The sequence below is a fragment of the Balaenoptera ricei genome, chromosome 4, assembly GCF_028023285.1.
Source record: "Balaenoptera ricei isolate mBalRic1 chromosome 4, mBalRic1.hap2, whole genome shotgun sequence".
Classification (NCBI taxonomy): Eukaryota; Metazoa; Chordata; class Mammalia; order Artiodactyla; family Balaenopteridae; genus Balaenoptera; species Balaenoptera ricei.
Window position 1 is genome coordinate 95,752,542 of NC_082642.1, and position 18,687 is coordinate 95,771,228.

The 18,687-nt window shown below is 39.4% G+C and overlaps 1 protein-coding gene across 10 annotated transcripts in view; it reads right to left on the reverse strand.

Annotated features, from left to right (window-relative positions):
- The window catches only part of CFAP91 (cilia and flagella associated protein 91), a 130,567-nt gene that overhangs the window by 43,460 nt on the left and 68,420 nt on the right, over nucleotides 1-18,687 (reverse strand). For 9 of the 10 annotated variants that reach the window (XR_009502929.1, XR_009502927.1, XR_009502928.1 and 6 more), the window contains 4 exons: nucleotides 8,808-8,924; nucleotides 7,280-7,351; nucleotides 5,642-5,788; nucleotides 2,854-3,075 (listed from right to left, as the gene is read on the reverse strand). Coding sequence is in view for 6 of the 10 variants with exons in the window: in XM_059921041.1 (XP_059777024.1) it covers nucleotides 2,854-3,075; nucleotides 5,642-5,788; nucleotides 7,280-7,351; nucleotides 8,808-8,924 (558 nt within the window). In the remaining 4 variants the exon portion in view is untranslated. Of the gene's footprint in view, nucleotides 1-2,828; nucleotides 3,076-5,641; nucleotides 5,789-7,279; nucleotides 7,352-8,807; nucleotides 8,925-18,687 lie in introns of all 10 variants that reach the window. The other variant, XM_059921042.1, reaches the window with a different exon arrangement.

Consider the following 18,687-nt stretch of genomic DNA (forward strand, 5'->3'; position numbering starts at 1 on the left):
AATAATAAAAAAAAAAAAAAAAGAAAAGTGCAGAGCGCATAAATGTACAGTGCAATGAATGAGGGTCAAGCCACTGCTAGGATCCCAGAGGTCACTGTGAATTCTACCTGACCACAGACCCTTCCCACTCTCATGAGTTGATGGTAAAGACTTCCTATTCTTTAGAGTTTTGCTCCCTAAGTCAACCATAAATAATAGTTTAGTTTTACCTGTTTTACAGGTAGATACCAAGGAAGTATCACAAGCATCAAGGGTGTCATACTTAGTTTTGTATGCATTCTGTCTCAACAGATTTTGAGCTTTGGGGGAAGGGCACTTTTTATTTAATGTGTGAGTATTTCTTTGTATCTGAGATAATGCTTGGGACTCAGTAACAACTCAGTGCCTGCTTCTTGACTGGCACTGCAGCAGGACTCTGAATATGAAATGTTTACTGAATATCTACCTGTAAAACACCAAGTCCATAACCTTGAATTCCTATGCCTTCCTTATGGGAGAGACCCAATGACCAGTTTAATACAGTTCAACCGAACAACCAACCAACCAAAATATATTTTCTCAAAGTCTGTTACGTGCAGAGGGCTATGCTGGTGCTGTGGAAGGCACGTGCCTGCTCCATGGGGACCACAGACTTATTCAGGAAACAAGTCATACCTAGATGGAACGGTTAGACAGTTGAGTCTTGTAATAGTTCAGAGGTGGAAAGTTTAATGTGGTTCACCTCTAGTAATACATGTACTTGTGTGTTTACATATATCTTTATAAATGTGTATGTTTCTGGACACATTTGTGCTTGTATGTGCATAAGTGAATAAGGAAACATATGGGTGGCTATATGTGTGTACCTCCCATCTTTGCTAATATTGTGCATGTGGGCTTATGTTTGTGAGTGTGTCTTAACTTATAGATGTGCAAAAGTGTGTATGTGTTTAAAATATGAGTCTATGACTTTCTGTATCTATGATTCTCAATATCTACATGTTATTTTTCTGGAAATTTACTCATGTGTACATTTCTTGGTTTTGGTCTATTTATGTGTAAGCATATTTATCTTTAAGAGGGTCATATGATGGGAGATAGGGAATTTAAATGATGCTGGGGTCCAGAGATGGATACTTATTTTACATAAATGATCCTTAAATCAGGCTGGAAGGGTCATCTTAACCCTTTCTTGCCCCTCCTAGACATGCTGACATTTCCTGGGATCATTCCCACTTAAAAGATAACTTCCTAGAAGCCTTTCACCAGCTTCTTCCTTTCCGTGTTTCTGAGGATACTGGTTCCTCTGTCTCTTTCCTTTTATTCTCACTCCCAACTGGTTCTTCCCATCCCAGCTGGTTTTTCCTTAGTGATATTAGGTAGAGGAGAGTAAATTCTGGTTTGCTAAAAATTTCTACATTTCAGTAACTCTTTTTAAGGAAAAATGTGTTAGGATGGTAGGAAGCTAGAATATGAATTATTATTATAGGCTGTATGACACTACAGTTAAAAAGCTTTAACCCAAAACTTTTTTAAGCTGTATAGTAGATGGGAAATCTGTTTAATTTTAATCAATTTCTTATCTGAAAAAACACACACCAAATACTATTCAGGGGTCAATCCTAATTCCATGGGAATTGGGTAAATCCTTTGAATCCCAGATCAAATAAGAAGACCCCAACTTGACATAGCATTTTTTTTTTTTTTTAACCTGAGGAGCTCAAAACTATCCACATATATTAATACAATTCAGACAGCCTCTTAGATAGGAATTTTTTTAAGTTCCAGGTTGGCTTTTTTCTGCCTTTCCCATCTGGCCCACATCTGACGCAAGGGAAACTCACACAGCCTTTGCCTTCATATATTCTGGGTGTTCTGGCCGCCCCTGCAGCCTCTTCTGTGCCCACCTCCCCTCAGCCTGCCCAGCTCCCTCCTCTCCACTCCGGGGGTGAGACGCCCTAACTGAAAGAATACACATCAAGCTCTCCAAGAAAGGGGAAGTACTCGTCCCCACCTCTGGGTGTGATTTTTGGGGGGAATTAGTCACAGCACAGCTCCCTTTAAAGAAATCTTCCTCACAAATCCCCTCCAGTTTTAACACTTGAGCTTTTGTATACTTGATGAGGGTGAGAGTGCTTTGAGATATTACTAGTTCCTCAGATTTCCTCTGAGTTTGCATCTTGGTCACTTTGGAATTTCACATCTCTTGGGTCTTGGTCAGAATTCTGATTTACCAGCCTGGCATTCCTAATTCCCAAGATTGTATCTTTAGTCAAAATCTCTCTTCTAAACTCCATCTTGTATATCCATCTGCTGAAATGACACCTCCACTAAGATGTCTCAAACTTAATATAAATCAAGCTCTTCATTCCACTCCTGCCCCTAAACCTATTCCACCCTCAGCTTTCCCGCCTCAGAAAATAGAACCACCCCTCAGAAAATAGAACCACCATCTCCCCACTCACTGACACCAGAAACTGGACATCATACTTGACTTTACCCCATTTCTCACTCTGGCCTGAGTTACTTCATCAGCCTCCTTCCAGGTCTCCTTGTTTCCACCCTGTCCTCCCTACAACCTGTTCACACAGCAAAGCAGAGTGACTTCTTCAAAATATGTCACCGGGCCCCATTTGTTTCCTTCATGAAACTTAACACATTTTCTGATCCTACACTTATTTGCATGTTATATAGGATTTAAGCACCAGGAGAGAAGGGGCCACACCTGGTTTTTCCCTCCAAAGTACCCCACAATGCCTTTGCACAGTGCTGGGCATATCATAGGAACTCGATACGTTATTTGTTGAAGACAATGAAAAACAAAAAACGAAAGTCATTTCATATCATACGTTTCCTGGCAACGTCCCCACTCGCCTCCTTAAATATCTGGTCCTCCTCCTGCAGGCGCCTCTCTTCCACCTGGCGCCGGCCACTCTCTTCGGCTTCACGCATCCTGCGCTGCCGCTCGGCCAGCATGGCCAGGGCGTGGACCCTCCTCTCCTCCTGCAGTCTCACCAGCTCTTTGGACAGGAAGTCAAACATGTCTGCCAGCACCCATCCTTCCAGTCCGGCCAAATGGTTTTCAACCAGTGACACCTGGAAAATAATAATATAACTATGAGGATACAGATTCCACTAAGAATGGTGATTTATGAGGAGGGATGCTGGATTATCCTTGACAGTCACTTCACTTTCAGAATGCACTTAGTTTTTATTAGGACTGTTATCTCCAGACTGGCCCCAACCCAAGGGTTTTACTAGGAAAACTTATGATACAAACTTAGACTTGAGAAAGTAAATTGCTCAATCAGTCACTGCTGGATGATAGTCTTCAAATTATAAAGAGGAGTTAGCAAAACATTTGTTAGTGTCCACACAGAATTTTTTTTTCTTTCAATTTTATCCAGAAGGTAAAGTGCTTGGGTCTTCCCAGACATGAAGGGAAATGTCAAGGTTTTTATTAAAAGATAATATTGGAGTTCAAAAAAATAGAATCTCTTAAAAATTCACTCATGATACCTTTTAATTTTTCAATGCTTTGTCCTTTAACACAAGTTCGGGGAATTTTAAGATCTTCAGTAACATGAAAGTAGAAAACCTTAGTACTTTTTATTCATTTAAATAATTTCAAAGTCATTAAGAACTATCTTTGAAACAGAGCAGGAAACAAGCCTACATGTCTGTGTAATCACTGAGGTAAAATAGGGGCCTAGAGTTCTTGGCCAGGAGTAAGCCACAGTATCTATTTATGGATGTCTCTGTGCTGGCTTCGGCACAGGAGGAATAAAAGTGAGAAGATTGTACTGTGTTCCTGCTCCTATCCTCAGGGATAAGGGGGAAAGGCTCTTCTCCCAGGCACTTGCTGCTCTCACACTGACGGTTCTCCTTCAATATGAGAGAAGGAGAAAATGAGAGGATCGGCTTTGCTGTAGGTACCCGTGGGGTGCCCACTCCCCCAGGTGCCTGCATCTTACTGGTGTATCCAGGAACAGCTGAAGGTAAGCAGGGCGAGTCTGTGGCTATGTGACAGTTCTTCCCATTAATTCCTCCCTTAGCTCTTAGCTGTCATGATGTCTATCAAGTATTTATCCACTAAATGAGGTAGATGGGTTGAAAATCCTGGATTGTCTTAGCTATAGCTGCTAAAGTCTATAATCAGAAACCCTGAAGGGGCCAAGGAGGGCATTTTTCCGTCCAGGTCCTGGGTATTCTGCTGCCAGGGCATTCTGCTCCCTATCTGAACAGAAGTGCAGCCCGTCTCCATCATTCCCAGGGCTCCAGGATGCCCAGATTTAGAGACTCCAGTGTCTGCATTCTCCTCTTCTTTCCCTGGTTCCTCTGCTGGGTCTCACAGTCTGTGGCTTTCTTCCTCCCTCCCTGCAAACCAGCTCCCATCACTCAGAGACCATCCCCAGTCCTGCTGTCATGTAAAAGGAATAAAGTGGTGCTCGTTTCCGAGCTGCTTCACATTTGTGCCTAATTCACAAAACAAGAGTTACATTTGTTACTAAAGGTGGGTCATGTTAGCTTTGACGTAAGTTTACTTTCTTTTTGTTTGGCCGTACTGCGCAGCATGTGGTATCTTAGTTCCCCAACCAGGGATCGAACCCATGCCCCCCCTGCATTGGAAGTGCGGAGTCTTAACCACTCCACCGCCAGGGAAGTCCCAAATTTACTTTCTTGTAACACTAAACTCTGTGCAAATTGGTTCTTTTTCATTTTGATTTACAGATAAGTGGGACAGATAGTAAAAGTGTATCTAGGGCTTCCCTGGTGGCGCAGTGGTTGAGAGTCTGCCTGCCAATGCAGGGGACACGGGTTCGAGCCCTGGTCTGGGAAGATCCCACATGCCGCGGAGCAACTGGGCCCGTGAGCCACAACTACTGAGCCTGCGCGTCTGGAGCCTGTGCTCCGCAACAAGAGAGGCCCGCGCACCGCAATGAAGAGTGGCCCCCACTTGCCGCAACTAGAGAAAGCCCTTGCACAGAAACGAAGACCCAACACAGCCAAAAATAAATAAATAAAATTAAAAGTATGTGTCACATTTTAACAAAAACAAAAAAAAAAGTGTATACTGTAGTCAACCACATTAAATACTATGTGTATATAGACAAATGCCAGAAGAAAGTAGGAAACACATTTACAGTGGTCGAGTTAGAGCTGCAATTAGCAGCTACTGTCAGTCACACAGAGCTCAGATGACCCGGTGAAAGTCACAGAATATCATATTAACATATTTAATATGCAGTTTAAGGAGCATGAGCTATGTACAGCTCCAAAACTCATAAATGAGTGTGGATAGTTTTTAAAATCCCATTTCTCACTTTTTTCTTATTGCTTTAATTACTTATTCATTCTGCTAAGCTCCCACTGAAATATAATAGAGTCACCAAATATTTAAGAAAGATGGGAAGAGAAAACCTTTTAAAAATGTGGGGTTTTTTTCTTTTCTTTTTGCAAATAAAAAACTAAGAGCAGACTCAATTCAGGGAGGGCACAGCCCGTTCAAATTCTGGACTGCAGCACCACTGATGAAAAATGCTGGGCTTGTGGGAGGTGTTTCTTTTTCCTCACATCATTTATTGTTACTATAATGTTGCTTGTAGAATAATAAAAATCAAGGGCGAAAATGGGACAAGAAAAGGAGAGGAAAGGAAAGAACCTTGTGCTCGTGCAAGTTCCTCTGTCGCTGCAAGGCCAGGGTCACCTGCTTCTCGGCTTTCTTCACCAGCCTGTCCTCTTCCTGCAGTGCGTGGCTGGTGCGCAGCTCCTGGATCAACTCCAGCCGCTTCTCTTTCCCTTCAAACATCTGTGTCAAATCAGATCAGAGAGAGACTTGCAAATCAGCATCCATTGTGCCAGGCACGAGGCCTCGCAGGCAGTGACCTGTGAGGCGCTTGTGAGCAGAGGGTTCTGTTCTGCCTTTCGGGGCCACAGAGCAGGTGTGCGCCACAGAGCTAGTGGTCAGCCCTCTTTTCTGTACCTTCAGCTGCTCAGGCAGAGAAGGAGCTTAGCTATAGGTTAGTTATTGACTCAGTTTCTTAAAATGCCTCTCAAAGACAAGGTGACAACTATAGGGTCATGTTAAGAAACTAGAGCCTTCTCCTCATTTCCTCTGCTCCTTCCCTAAGAAGCCTGGGGGTGGTATTTTTCATGGTCATATTTTCTTTTCCGAGAGATTTGCCCCTCATCTGGAATACATGATCTGCTGTCTGAACCTAACTGCTGTGTTTCTCCTGGGGAAATACTGGCAGGAGGATAGAGAATAATGCTGAACACAGGATGCTCATCCAGCCTCCCTGGACTTACCATAACTGAGTCTCTTAAGAGTTACAGCTGTCTGGGGAGAAAAAATGTTTCAGCTGAGGCTTTGTATCAGTCCATTTTTAAACTGAAGTGTGAGCTTGCTCTAGTGGCACAAATAATCTGGCTAAAGCTTTTAGTCAGGAAGACCAGAGTTGAATTTGCTGGCAGTTAACATAATCCCTCTCAGACTCATATTACTCGCCTGTAAAATGGGTAATTGATACAAGAAAAAAAAAGAGCTGATATATGTAGAGCAAAGAATATATAATGGGGGCTTCCCTGGTGGCGCAGTGGTTGGGAATCTGCCTGCCAATGCAGAGGACACGGGTTCGAGCCCTGGTCTGGGAGGATCCCACATGCCGCGGAGCAGCTGGGCCCATGAGCCACAACTGCTGAGCCTGTGCGTCTGGAGCCTGTGCTCCGCAACAAGAGAGGCCGCGACAGTGAGAGGCCCGCGCACTGCGATGAAGAGTGGCCCCCGCTCGCCGCAACTAGAGAAAGCCCTCGAACAGAAACGAAGACCAAGCACAGACATAGATAAATAAATAAATTAATTAAAAAAAAAAAAAAAGAATATATAATGTGAGCATATGGTAAGAGTTCAAAACTGTAGTTATTACTTAGCTATTTCATTTATTATTCAGGTATTGCTAGCTATATACAAACGCAGATAATTGTATTACAACTTTGTGGAAAATTAGAGAATCTACTTGTGATGTTTAGGGTCAAAATTCAGGTATGAAAATTGCTGGATTTAGCAATTCCAAGGAAGACATTAGCTTCACACTGCCTTGGTTACACTACAGCAAACAGCAGGCGGTCCTTTCTTGCCTTGTTACTGTGCCACTCGGGCAAACTATGGCAATGCAAGAGCATAGTTCCATAGGACAGCAGGGTGCAAGAGGCAATTCACCCCAAGGAACCAAGCACATATGTGTTCTGTAAATCTGTTCTCAAAGGAGAAGAACAGGGCCAGTGGTTGCAACCTACACACCATGTTCTGAACGACTCTGCCCCGGAGTAACTTTTGAAGGTAGATCACAGCCATTTCTATATCTTCTTCTTCCTAAAAGAACAAAGGGAGAACCAAGCAGCTTGAGAACAGCAGCAGTCAGCATCAAATACTTTTTTGAAGATTTATATCAAGCAAAAGATTTATATCTAGCAAAAAGCTAGATGCCAGAAGGATTTAAAGAGAATAAAACATCATCCCTCTATGAACATACAGGACTTTAAATGAGTGTTACTTACTGTATTGTTAAAATTCATTATTATTTTTTCATGATAAGTAAGATATTAATAAATTACATCAGAAGCAAAAAATTCACCCACTGTCATGGTATCCTTACAAATTAAGCCATTTTCATTTTTTCTATATTCCTTTCCAGCAAAATCTTTCTTGAAGAAGTAAGTATTGCTAATAACATCCCTTTTGCAATAGTATTTTCATGTTTGATCATGCATAGACAAAGAATACAGCTGGTCTATATCAGTCGAAAATGAGGTGCTTTTCACAAGAATTTAGCTAAACTGGTAAAATAAGAATATAATGGATAAGATCAGCTATCTACAAAAATCACCTTAAATAAGTGTATGTCAAAAGCAGAAAGATCAGAGTCTGCAAATTTACTTAAAGCCCCTCTGATTGCAAAAGTAATCAACAGTGGAATCAGTGGCATTAACACTCGTGAATGACAACGTGTTAACCACAGGCAGTGGTCGGCACAAAGTCTAGAAAAGGGGATACTGCCCAGAAGCACATCGTGTCCAGTCAGCGGGAGCATTCCAGTCCTTCCAGAGACATCGGAGCCATCGGAGGTGCTAGTGAGATCTCCCATCAACTCCCCTCCCTCTGACAAAGCACAACAACCCTCTGTACAATTTGGCTTCTTGTGAGAACTGCCCTGTATTGGGAGATAACAAGCTGACCTCCCGAGAGCAATATCCTGATATACCAGGCAGTTACATATTTCTCCGTAAAGTGACAAATTTGCATTGTGGCATCTCCAGCAGTTTCTTGTAGGTTTAGTCTGAGTCAGTCCTTTAAATCCTAACCAACTATGGAATGTTGACCAAACTGAGTCTGGGACCCTGCGAAGGTGAGGTACGGCCCTGGTCAGGGTGAACTCTCTGAGCCAGTCTTGATGACACCTCTGGTATTGCATTCCTCTCTAATTCCAGCTGTCATCAGCCACTTCCTCATGTGGGAAGACAGTTACAGTAACTGATCATCATTCGATCTTTTTTTTTATTTGACGTACATCAGAATTACCTTCTGATGCCTATTTTTCTTGGGAAGATTTTCTTCTTTGTGTTTTTATTCTTGAAAAGGATTGACTTTAGATTTCATTTCATTTTGCTTGTTTTTGTGTGTGCATTTGAAACATAAGAATAAAGGCAACGTAAGTCAGATCTTGGGAAATGAACACTGTTATGTTAGGTTTGTTTTTAACCCAAACTATCTGGAGAATAAACAGCAATACTGAATTTAGCTTTTCAAATAAAAGAAGCTTCAAACTTACATTGGAACTCAACTCCAAAGTTGGAGTTGGAAGTCGAGGTTGAGGTATTGGCTTTCTTTGAAGAAAACGCATTGGTTTCTTTGCTTCGAGGCCCTTATTCTTCTTTTCCAACAGTGCCTGAAATAACACACCAGTGTCATTTCTTACCTTTGTATTTTTTCCCACTACCAAATCTAGGCCACAGATCTGAATATCAATCAGAAATAATTTTCTCTATGGCCATGCTAGGATGGTTTGAGAAAGTCCAAACCAGGGTGCATCTATGATATTCCCATGCATAAGTTAACCACTGAACAAACATGAAACATATTCTAGGTGTATCCATTTTAATCAAAAGTTTTGGAGACTTTAAACATTTTTTTTTTTGAGTTTTTGAAAGGTTCTGTCATGTGTATATGCAAGCAAAACCCCCAACTCCTATTCTTCCACATGAGCTAATTTGCTGTTTTAAATGACTGCCTGGGCAATAGAAAATTGTCCTGTGTAGTAAATGACTGAAATATTTAGTATGTTTTGTTGTTATGGGGGAACTAAGGGGCATTAAATGGCAATTATCTCCAAGTGAAGAGAGCTTTACTTTGGGCTTGAAGGCCTACACATCAAGATTTTTGAACATGGTTCCTTGTGGAAGAGTGTATGTGTTTCTCTTTAAACATGCACTTTATTTTCTTACTTTTGATCATCAAAAATCCTGCCAAAATTATACATAAGATTTTGTTCATCAGTTCCATTTTCAGACATAGGGGGATACTTTTTAACTTAAAAGTATCAAAAATTCTGATCTCTGTGATTTTAAAATCACACTTTCATTACTTTTTCATCACATAATTTTTATATTATTTTTTCCATAAAAACACAAATAAGTGATAAAACACTTAAATAAGTGATAAAGCACTAAGCCAAGACTTGAAATTAATAAAAATATGAAAATTATGAGTAAAATTTGGAACCACATCCAATTATTGTGGTTGTAACAGAGCATCCGAGTTTCCTGAAAATAAATCTGACGGCAAATATATATAATAGCTCTATGATAACCCAAACTAATGAATCAATAGGAAGCAGCAGCAGTTTAAAAGTACAGTTTGCCCTTGAACAACATAGGTTTGAACTGCATGGATCCAGTTATACATAGATTTTTTTCAATAAATATATTAGAAAAATTTGGGGAGATTTTTGACAATTTTTAAAAACTTACAGAAAAACCACATAGCCCAGAAATATTGAAAAAGTTAGGTATGTCATGAATGCATAAAATATATGTAGATATTAGTCTATTTTATCATTTACTACCATAAAATATACAAAATCTATAAAAAGTTAAAATTTATCAAAACTTATGCACATAAACACTTACAGACCATACCTGGTGCCATTCAAAGTCAAAAGAAATGTAAACAAACGTAAAGATGCAGTGTTAAATCATAACTGCATAAAAGTAACTGTAGTAGAAACTATACTACTGTAATAATTTCATGACTACCTCTTATTGCTTCTGCTGTGAGCTCAAGTGTTGCTAGTATCCACTTAAAATGTAGGGTGACACTAATCATCTATGAGTGAACAGTTCATCTCTCCAGTAAATTGCATGTCATGGTAACAAGTGATCTCTAGCAGTTCTTGTATATTCTTCATTGGGTTTAGTGCAATTCCGTAAACCCTGAGTAACACCATGGGAGCCATACGAAGTGCCACTAGTGATGGTGGGAGTGCTCCCAAGAAGCAGAGAACAGTCGTGACATTACAAGAAAAAGTTGAATTGCTTGATATGCACCGTAAATTGAGGTCTGCAGCTGCAGTTGCCCACCATTTCAAGATAAATGAATCCAGCGTAAGGACCATTGTGAAAAAAGAAAAATTCATGAAGCCATCACTGTAGCTACACCAGCAGATGTGAAAACCTTGCAATCTTTGCAAAATACCTTTTTATCGCATGTTGAAAATACAGCTTTAATGTGGGTGCAGGATGAAAGGCATACCTATAGACTGTAATATGATTCACGAAAAAGTGAAGTCATTATAGGAGAACTTAAAGTAAAAGGAAGGGGAAGGATCTAAAGCTGGAGAATTTAATGCCAGCAAAGGATGGTTTGATAGTTTTAGAAGGAGGTTTGGCTTAAAGCAAGGTAACAGGAGAAACAGCTTCTGCTGACCAAGAGGCAGAAGATATGTTCCCAGACACCACTAAGAAAATCATTGAGGAGAAAGGATATCTGCCTGAACAGGTTTTTAATGCAGATAAAAGTACCCTATTCTGGAAAACAATGCCACAAAAGACATTTATTAGTAAGGAAGAGAAGCGAGCACCAAGATTCAAGGCAGGAAGGGACAGGCTTACTCCACTGTTTTGTGCAAATGCAGTTGGGTTCTTATCAAGACTGCCCTTATCTACAAAGCTGCTAACCCTCCAGCCTTGAAGGGAAAAGATAATCACCAGCTGCCAATCTTTTGGTTGTAAAAGAAGGCCTGGATGTAAAAAAGGCCCTTTTTCTGGATTGGTTCCATTAATGCGTTGTCCATGAAGTCAGGAAGTACCTTGCCGGTAAGGGACTGCCTTTTAAAGCTCTTTTGCTATTGGACAACATCCCTGGCCACCCAGAACCCCATGAGTTCAACACCAAAGGCGTCAAAGTGATCTATTTGCCCCCAAACACAATGGCTGTAATCTAGCCTCTAGATCAGGGGGTGATAAGGACCTTTATGGCTCATTACACATGGTACTCTGTGGAAAGGATTGTCAGTGCTATGGAAGAGAAACCTGATAGAACACCACAAAAGTCCAGAAGGATTACACCATTGAAGATGCCATCATTGTTACAGAAAAAAACTGTGAGAGCCGTTGAGCCCAAAACAATAAATTCCTGCTGGAGAAAACTGTGTCCAGATGTTATGCATGACTTTACAGGATTTATGACAATGTCAATCAGAGAAATCATGAAATAGATTCTGGATATGACAGAAAAGGTGGTGGTGGGGTGAAGGGTTTCAAGACATGGATCTTGGAGAAATTCAAAAGCTAAAAGACAGCACACCAGAGGGATGAACAGAAGACGACTTGATGGAGGTGCGTGCTCCCAAACCAGTGACACACAATGAGGATGAGGATGTCGAAGAAGCAGTGCCAGAAAACAAGTGACATTAGAGGATCTGGGAGAACAATTTCAATTATTCAAGGCTGCTTTTGACTTCCTTTTATGACACGGACCCTTCTATGATATGGGCACTGAAACTAAAGCAAATGATGGAAGAAGGATTGGTACCATATAGAAACATTTTTAGAGAAATGAAAAAGCAAAAAAAGTCAAACAGAAATTACAATGTATTTCTGTAAAGTGTTCCTGCCTCTCCTGCCTCCCCTTCCACCACTTCCACCTCTTCCACCTCTGCCACCCCTGAGACAGCAAGACCAACCCCTCATCTTCCTCCTTCTCTTCAGTCTACTCAACGTGGAGACCACAAAGATGAAGACCGTTATGGTGATCCACTTCCACCTAATGAATGGTAAATAATCATCATGCCATACAGTTAATAAACTACTTATCTGTTGTTTATGTGTGTGTCTTTGTGTAAAAATCTAATAACTATACAAGATGTTTTCATGTCATCATGATCATCATCACCTAAGTATTCACTGTGTAGAACATTGTGTCCAAGACTTGTATTGAGTTCAGTGAAGTAAGGTCAAACAAGAGAGCTGTGTTACAGATTTCAACTGAAGAAACTGTTTTAAGAAGGAGAGAGTAACCAGTCAAGTACTGCAGAGAGAAGAGAATTGACCGCTGTGTGGTAGTTAGCAATGTGGAGGGCACTGCTGACAACAGCAGATTCATTGGAGAGTCTTTGTTTTAAAGTCTGTTTTGTCTGGAGAAGATCAAGATGGTGCAGTAGGACACAGAACTCACCTCCCCCAACGAGTACATCAAAAATACATCTACATGTAGAACAATTCTCACTAAAAACTAACTGGAGACTCAGAGAAACACTCTGGCACAACCAAGGCTGTAAGAAAGATCCATATGGAACTGGGTAGGAAGAGAAAAGAAATGATCAAGTCACAACCTCCCAGAAGAGGGGGTTAATACAGGCAGAGATCCTCCCTAGGGAGTGAGCAGTTTGAGTCACATATTGGGCACCACAGTCCTGGGGTCTGACACAGGGACGACAAATCCCCTTGGCTGGTTAGAGGGACAGTGGGAGTAACAGGTGGACTGTGGGAGCCTGTACTCTGCTTGGAAGGAGCATGTGCATGCTTGCTCACAAAGCAGGGCAAAGAGGGCGGACTGAAAATTTCATGGGTGGCTGGCTGGTTTCCCATGAATGCCTCGGCGTGCGCACCAGCCTGAGCCAAGAGAATGCTCCAGCCCTGCTTAAAAGCTTGGCTGTGAGACACAGAAGTAGTTCAGACATAAAGCAGCATCTGAGCAGGGTGGGGACAGCCATTGCTGGTGCTTACACAGGCAGGGCATCAGGGACAGTCCAGATCTCTGGCCCCAGCCAGACTACCACAGTCTGTGCCAAGGCCCGTGCTCCAATCCATGCCAAGTACTCTATACCAGCCTCTCTTGCTCCAGCATTGCTCTCATTTGGCGTAAGGGTGCCAGTGCTGGGAATGGGGAGAGTGCACACTTGGAAGGAATGGAGCCAGCCCAGACCTGACCCTCAGGGCTTCTGCTACATCAACGTGGTATAGGAACCCACCCTTGATAGGGCGGTGATGGTCACTGAGCAGAGGGGAAGCCCTGTGTTACAACAGGCTTTGGCCCTAGCACCTCCATCTCCAGCCCCACCTTCTACCAAGGTGATAGTTGCCAACATGCCCTGAGAAAACGTGACTTGTGTTCATGTCAAATCCAGCTCTCCCACCAAAGCCACTGGGTACAGACAGACTGTATAGGGATGCTCCCCTATAAGGACACCCCTTCAAAACCACTATAGGTAACTGTTTCATCTAATTTCATAGAAACAAAAGAAAAGCAAAATAAGAAGACAGAGGAATTTGTCTCAATTGAAAGAGCAAGACAAAACCCCCTGAAAAAACAACCAATTAAACAGAAATAAACAATTTACCAGATAAAGAATTCAAAGCACTAGTAATAAGTATGATTTCTGAATTAGGAAAAAAGGATAGATGAATACAGAGAGAATTTTAACAAGGAACTAGAAAATATAAAAAAGGACAGGTCAGAACACTGAAGAAGACAATAGCTGAAATGAAAACACAGAAAGAATGAATAGGAGATTGGTGATAAAGAAGAACATATAAGTGATCTGGAAGATAGAATAATGGAAATCACCCAATCAGAACAAGAAAAGAAAAACAAAAAATGAGAACAGTTTAATGGATCTATGGAACAACATCAAGGATATCAACATTTACATTATAAGGGTCCCAGAAGGAGAAAAGAGAGAGAAGGGGGTCAAAATGTATTTGATGAAATTATGGCTGAAGCTTTCCAAACTTGAAGAAAGAAAACATATCCAGGTACTATACAGGAAGCACAGAGTGTCCCAAACAAGGTGAACCCAAACAGACCCACACCAAGACATATCATAATTAAAATAGCAAAAGTTAAAGATAAAGCAAGAATTCTAAAAGCAGCAAGAAAAAAACAAAGAGTCATATACAAGGGAACCACCATAAAGCTATCAGCTGATTTTTCTGCAGAAACTTTGCAGGCCAGAGGGAGGGCCGTGATATATCCGAAGTATTCAAAGGGAAAAATCTGTAACCTAGCAAGATTATCATTTAGAATTGAAGGAGAGACAAAGAACTCAGACAAGCAAAAACTAAATAAGAGTTCATCAGTACTAAACCTACACTAAAATGTTAAAGAGTCTTCTCTAAGTTAAAAAAAAAGCCTATGACAAGGAGGAAGAAACTATGGTAAAGGAAAAATCCCACTAGGAAAGGAAAATATACAGTAAAGGCTGAGGATCAACCACTTAAATAAACGAGTACAAAGGTGAAAGACAAAAACTGTAAAAGCAAATATAACTACACACGTAGTGAAGGTATAAACATGAAGACATAAAATAGGACATCAAAACACAAAATGTGGGGGGAGGGAGCAAAAAAGGTAGATATTTTACAATGTGTTTGAATTTAAATTACTACCAGTTTAAAAGAAGTAGATTTAGTTATAGATCAACATATATGAATCCCGTGGTAACCACAAATCAAAAACCTACAGTAGTTACACAAAAATGGAGAGGAAAGGAACATAAGCACACTACTAAAGAAAATCATCAAACTAAAAAAGAAGAAGCAAAAAGAAGACATGAACAGAGAAAAACTACAAAAACAACCAGAAAACAAGTAATAATAATAAGTACAAACCTATCAATAATTACTTTAAATATCAATGGACTAAATGGTCCAATCAAAAGACATGGGGTGGGTGACTGAATAAGAAAGACAAGACAAGAAAGCAGGGGTAAAGTGTTTTGTTTGGCTAATTGAAACTTTGGCTCTCATACGCCAGTGCCCAAGCTCTTGAGCCTAATATTCCTTCCTCAACCAGTAGCCTTGATAAAACTTACAAAACTCTACTTGAAGAGTTTATACTTTATTGCTCCTTTTCTCAAACCAGGGAGAGGTTCCTAAGGTAAAAGGAAATGTCTTGTATCTGGATTGTGTGGAGCTGACTTAGGGATATGTATTTTTGAACTCATCCAACTCTATATGCAACTATGTGTATTTTCTTATATGTAAATTATACCTCAGTCAAGCTGATTGAAAATATTCAGATAAATGTGTACACACACACATACAGGATGGTATTAAAATATTACCCCTTTAAAAAAAAAAAAAGCAGGGGTAGCAATACCCATATCAGATAAAATAGACTTTAGAAAAGTCTATAACAAAAGATAAAGAAGAGCTTTATGTAATGATAAAGGGATCAATAAAGAGGATATTACACTCATTAACATGTACGCACCCATTACAGGAACACCTAAATATATAAATCAAATATTAACAGACATAAAGGGAGAAGTTGATAATAATACAATAATAGTAGGGGACTTTAAATCTGACTTATATCAATGGACAGATCATCCAGACAGAATATCAGTTAGGCAACACTGGTCTTAAATGATACAATAAACCAGCTGGGCTTAATAGATATCTACAGGACATTCTATCCCAAAACAGCAGAATATACTTTGTTTTCAAGTGCACATGGAACATTATCCAGGATGGATCACATGCTAGGCCACAAATCTCAACAAATTTAAGAAAATAGAAATTGTGTCAAGCATTTTTTTTCTACCACAATTGTATGAAACTAAAAATCAGTTACAGAAAAAAAAAAAGGGAAAAGCACAAACACGTGGAGACTAAACAACATGTAACTAAAAAAAAAATAGGTCAGTGAAGATATCAAAGAGGAAATACCTCAAGACAAATGAAAATGGAAACACAACTTTCCAAAATTGGTGGAATGCAGCAAAAGCAGTCCTAAGAGGAAAGTTTATAGTGATACAGGCCTACCTCAAGAAACAAACAAAAAATCTCAAACAACCTAACGTTCCATTGAAAGTAATTAGAAAAAGAAGACCAAACAAAGCCAAAAGTCAGCAGAAAAAATGAAATAATAAAGATCAGAGAGGACATAATAAAACAGAGACCAAATAAATAATAAAAAAGATCAATGAAACCAAGGGCTGGTTTTTGAAAAGATAAACACAGTTGACAAACCTTTAGCCCGGCTCCTCAAGAGGAAAAAAGAGGACCCAAATCAACAAAATGAGAAATGAAAGAGGAGAAATAACAACTGATATCACAGAGATACAAAAAATAAGGAAATACTATGAATAGTTATATGACAACAAATTGGACAATCGAAGAAATGGACAAATTTCTAGAAACATATAACCTTCTAAGACTGAATCAGGAAGAAATAGACAATCTGAATAGACAGATCACTACTAGTGACTTGAATCTGTAAAAAACAAAACAAACCAAAAAACCCTAAACAAAACACAACAAAAACCCTCCCAGCAAACGGAAATCCAGAACAAGACAGCTTCACAAGGGAATTCTACCAACCTAGCCTTAACTTTTCCAAAAAATGGAAGAGGATGGAGCACTCCCAAAATCATTCTATGAGGCCACCATTACCCTGATACCAAAACTAGACAAAGACACTGCAAAAAAAGAAAATTACAGGCCAATATCTTTCATGAATATATATACAAAAATCCTCAACAAAATATCCGCAAACCCAATCCAACAATATATAAAAAGGATCATACACCATGATCAAGTGGGATTTATTTGAGGGATGCAAAGATGGTTCAATATTCACAAATCAATCAATATGATACATCACATTAACAAAAGGAAAGGCAAAAATCATATAATCATCTCAACATAGGCAGAAAAAGCATTTGACAAAATTCAACATCCATTCATGATAAAAATTCTCATCAAAGTGGATATAGAGGGAACATATATCAACATAATAAAAACCATTTATCACAGACCCACAGCTAACATCATACTCAATGGTGAAAAGCTGAAAGCTTTTCCTCCAAAATCAGGAATAAGACAAGAATGCCCACTCTTGCCACTTCTATTTAACATAGTGTTCGAAGTCCTCATCACAGTAATCAGACAACAAAAAACAAAAAACCTCATCCAAATTGGAAGGGAAGAAGTAGAGCTGTCACGATTTGCAAATGACATGATACTATATATAGGAAACCCTAAAATTTCCACAAAAGAAACTATTAGAACCAATAAAGTAATTCAGTAAAGTTACAGGATATGTGCTTTTCTATATACTAATAATGAACTATCATAAAGAGAAAGCAAGGAAACAACCCCATTTAAAGTCACATCAAAAATAATAAAATACCTAAGGAATAAACTTACCAAGGAGGTCAAAGACCTCTACTCTGAAACTATAAAACATTGATGAAGGAATTTGAAAATGATACAAATAAATGGAAATATATACTGTGTTCTTGAATTGGAAGAACTAATATTGTTAAAATGTCCATACTACCCAAAGCAATCTACACATTTAATGCAATCCCTATCAAAATATCCATGACATTTTCAACAGAACCAAAACAAATAACCCTAAAATTTATATGTACCACAAAAGACCCTTAATTACTAAAGCAATCTTAAAAGAAAAAAGCTTGAGGTAACATGCTCCCTGAATTTGGACTATACTACAAAGCTACAGTAATCAAAACAGCATGGTACTGCCATAAAAACACACATAGATCAATTGAACAGAATAAAGAGCTCAGAAATAAACCCATGCACTTATTTTCAATTAATTTTTGTCAAAGGATGCAAGAATATACAGTGGAGATAAGACAGTCTCTTCAATAAGTGGTGCTGGGAAAACTGGACAGCTACATGTAAAAGAATAATATTAGAAACTTTCCTCACACCGTATACAAAAATAAACTCAAATGGATTAAAGACCTACATGTAAGAATGGAGACCATAAAACTCGTAGTAAAGAACATAGGCAGAAAACTCTTGGACATAAATTGTAGCAATATTTTTTATGGATCTGTCTCCTAAGGCAAAAGAAACAAAAGTAAAAATGAACAAATAGGACCTAATTAAACTTGAGCTTTTGCACAGCAAAGGAAACCATCAACAAAATGAAAACACAACCTACTGAATGGAATAAAATACATGCATATAATATGACCGATAAAGGGTTATTATCCACAATGTACAAACAGCTCATACAAGTCAGTATCAGAAAAACAAACAATCCGATTAAAAAATGGGCAGAATGTAGTGAGGTGGATGGAGTTAGAGTCTGTCATACAGAGTGAAGTAAGTCAGAAAGAGAAAAACAAATACAGTATGCTAACACATATATATGGAATCTAAGGAAAAAAA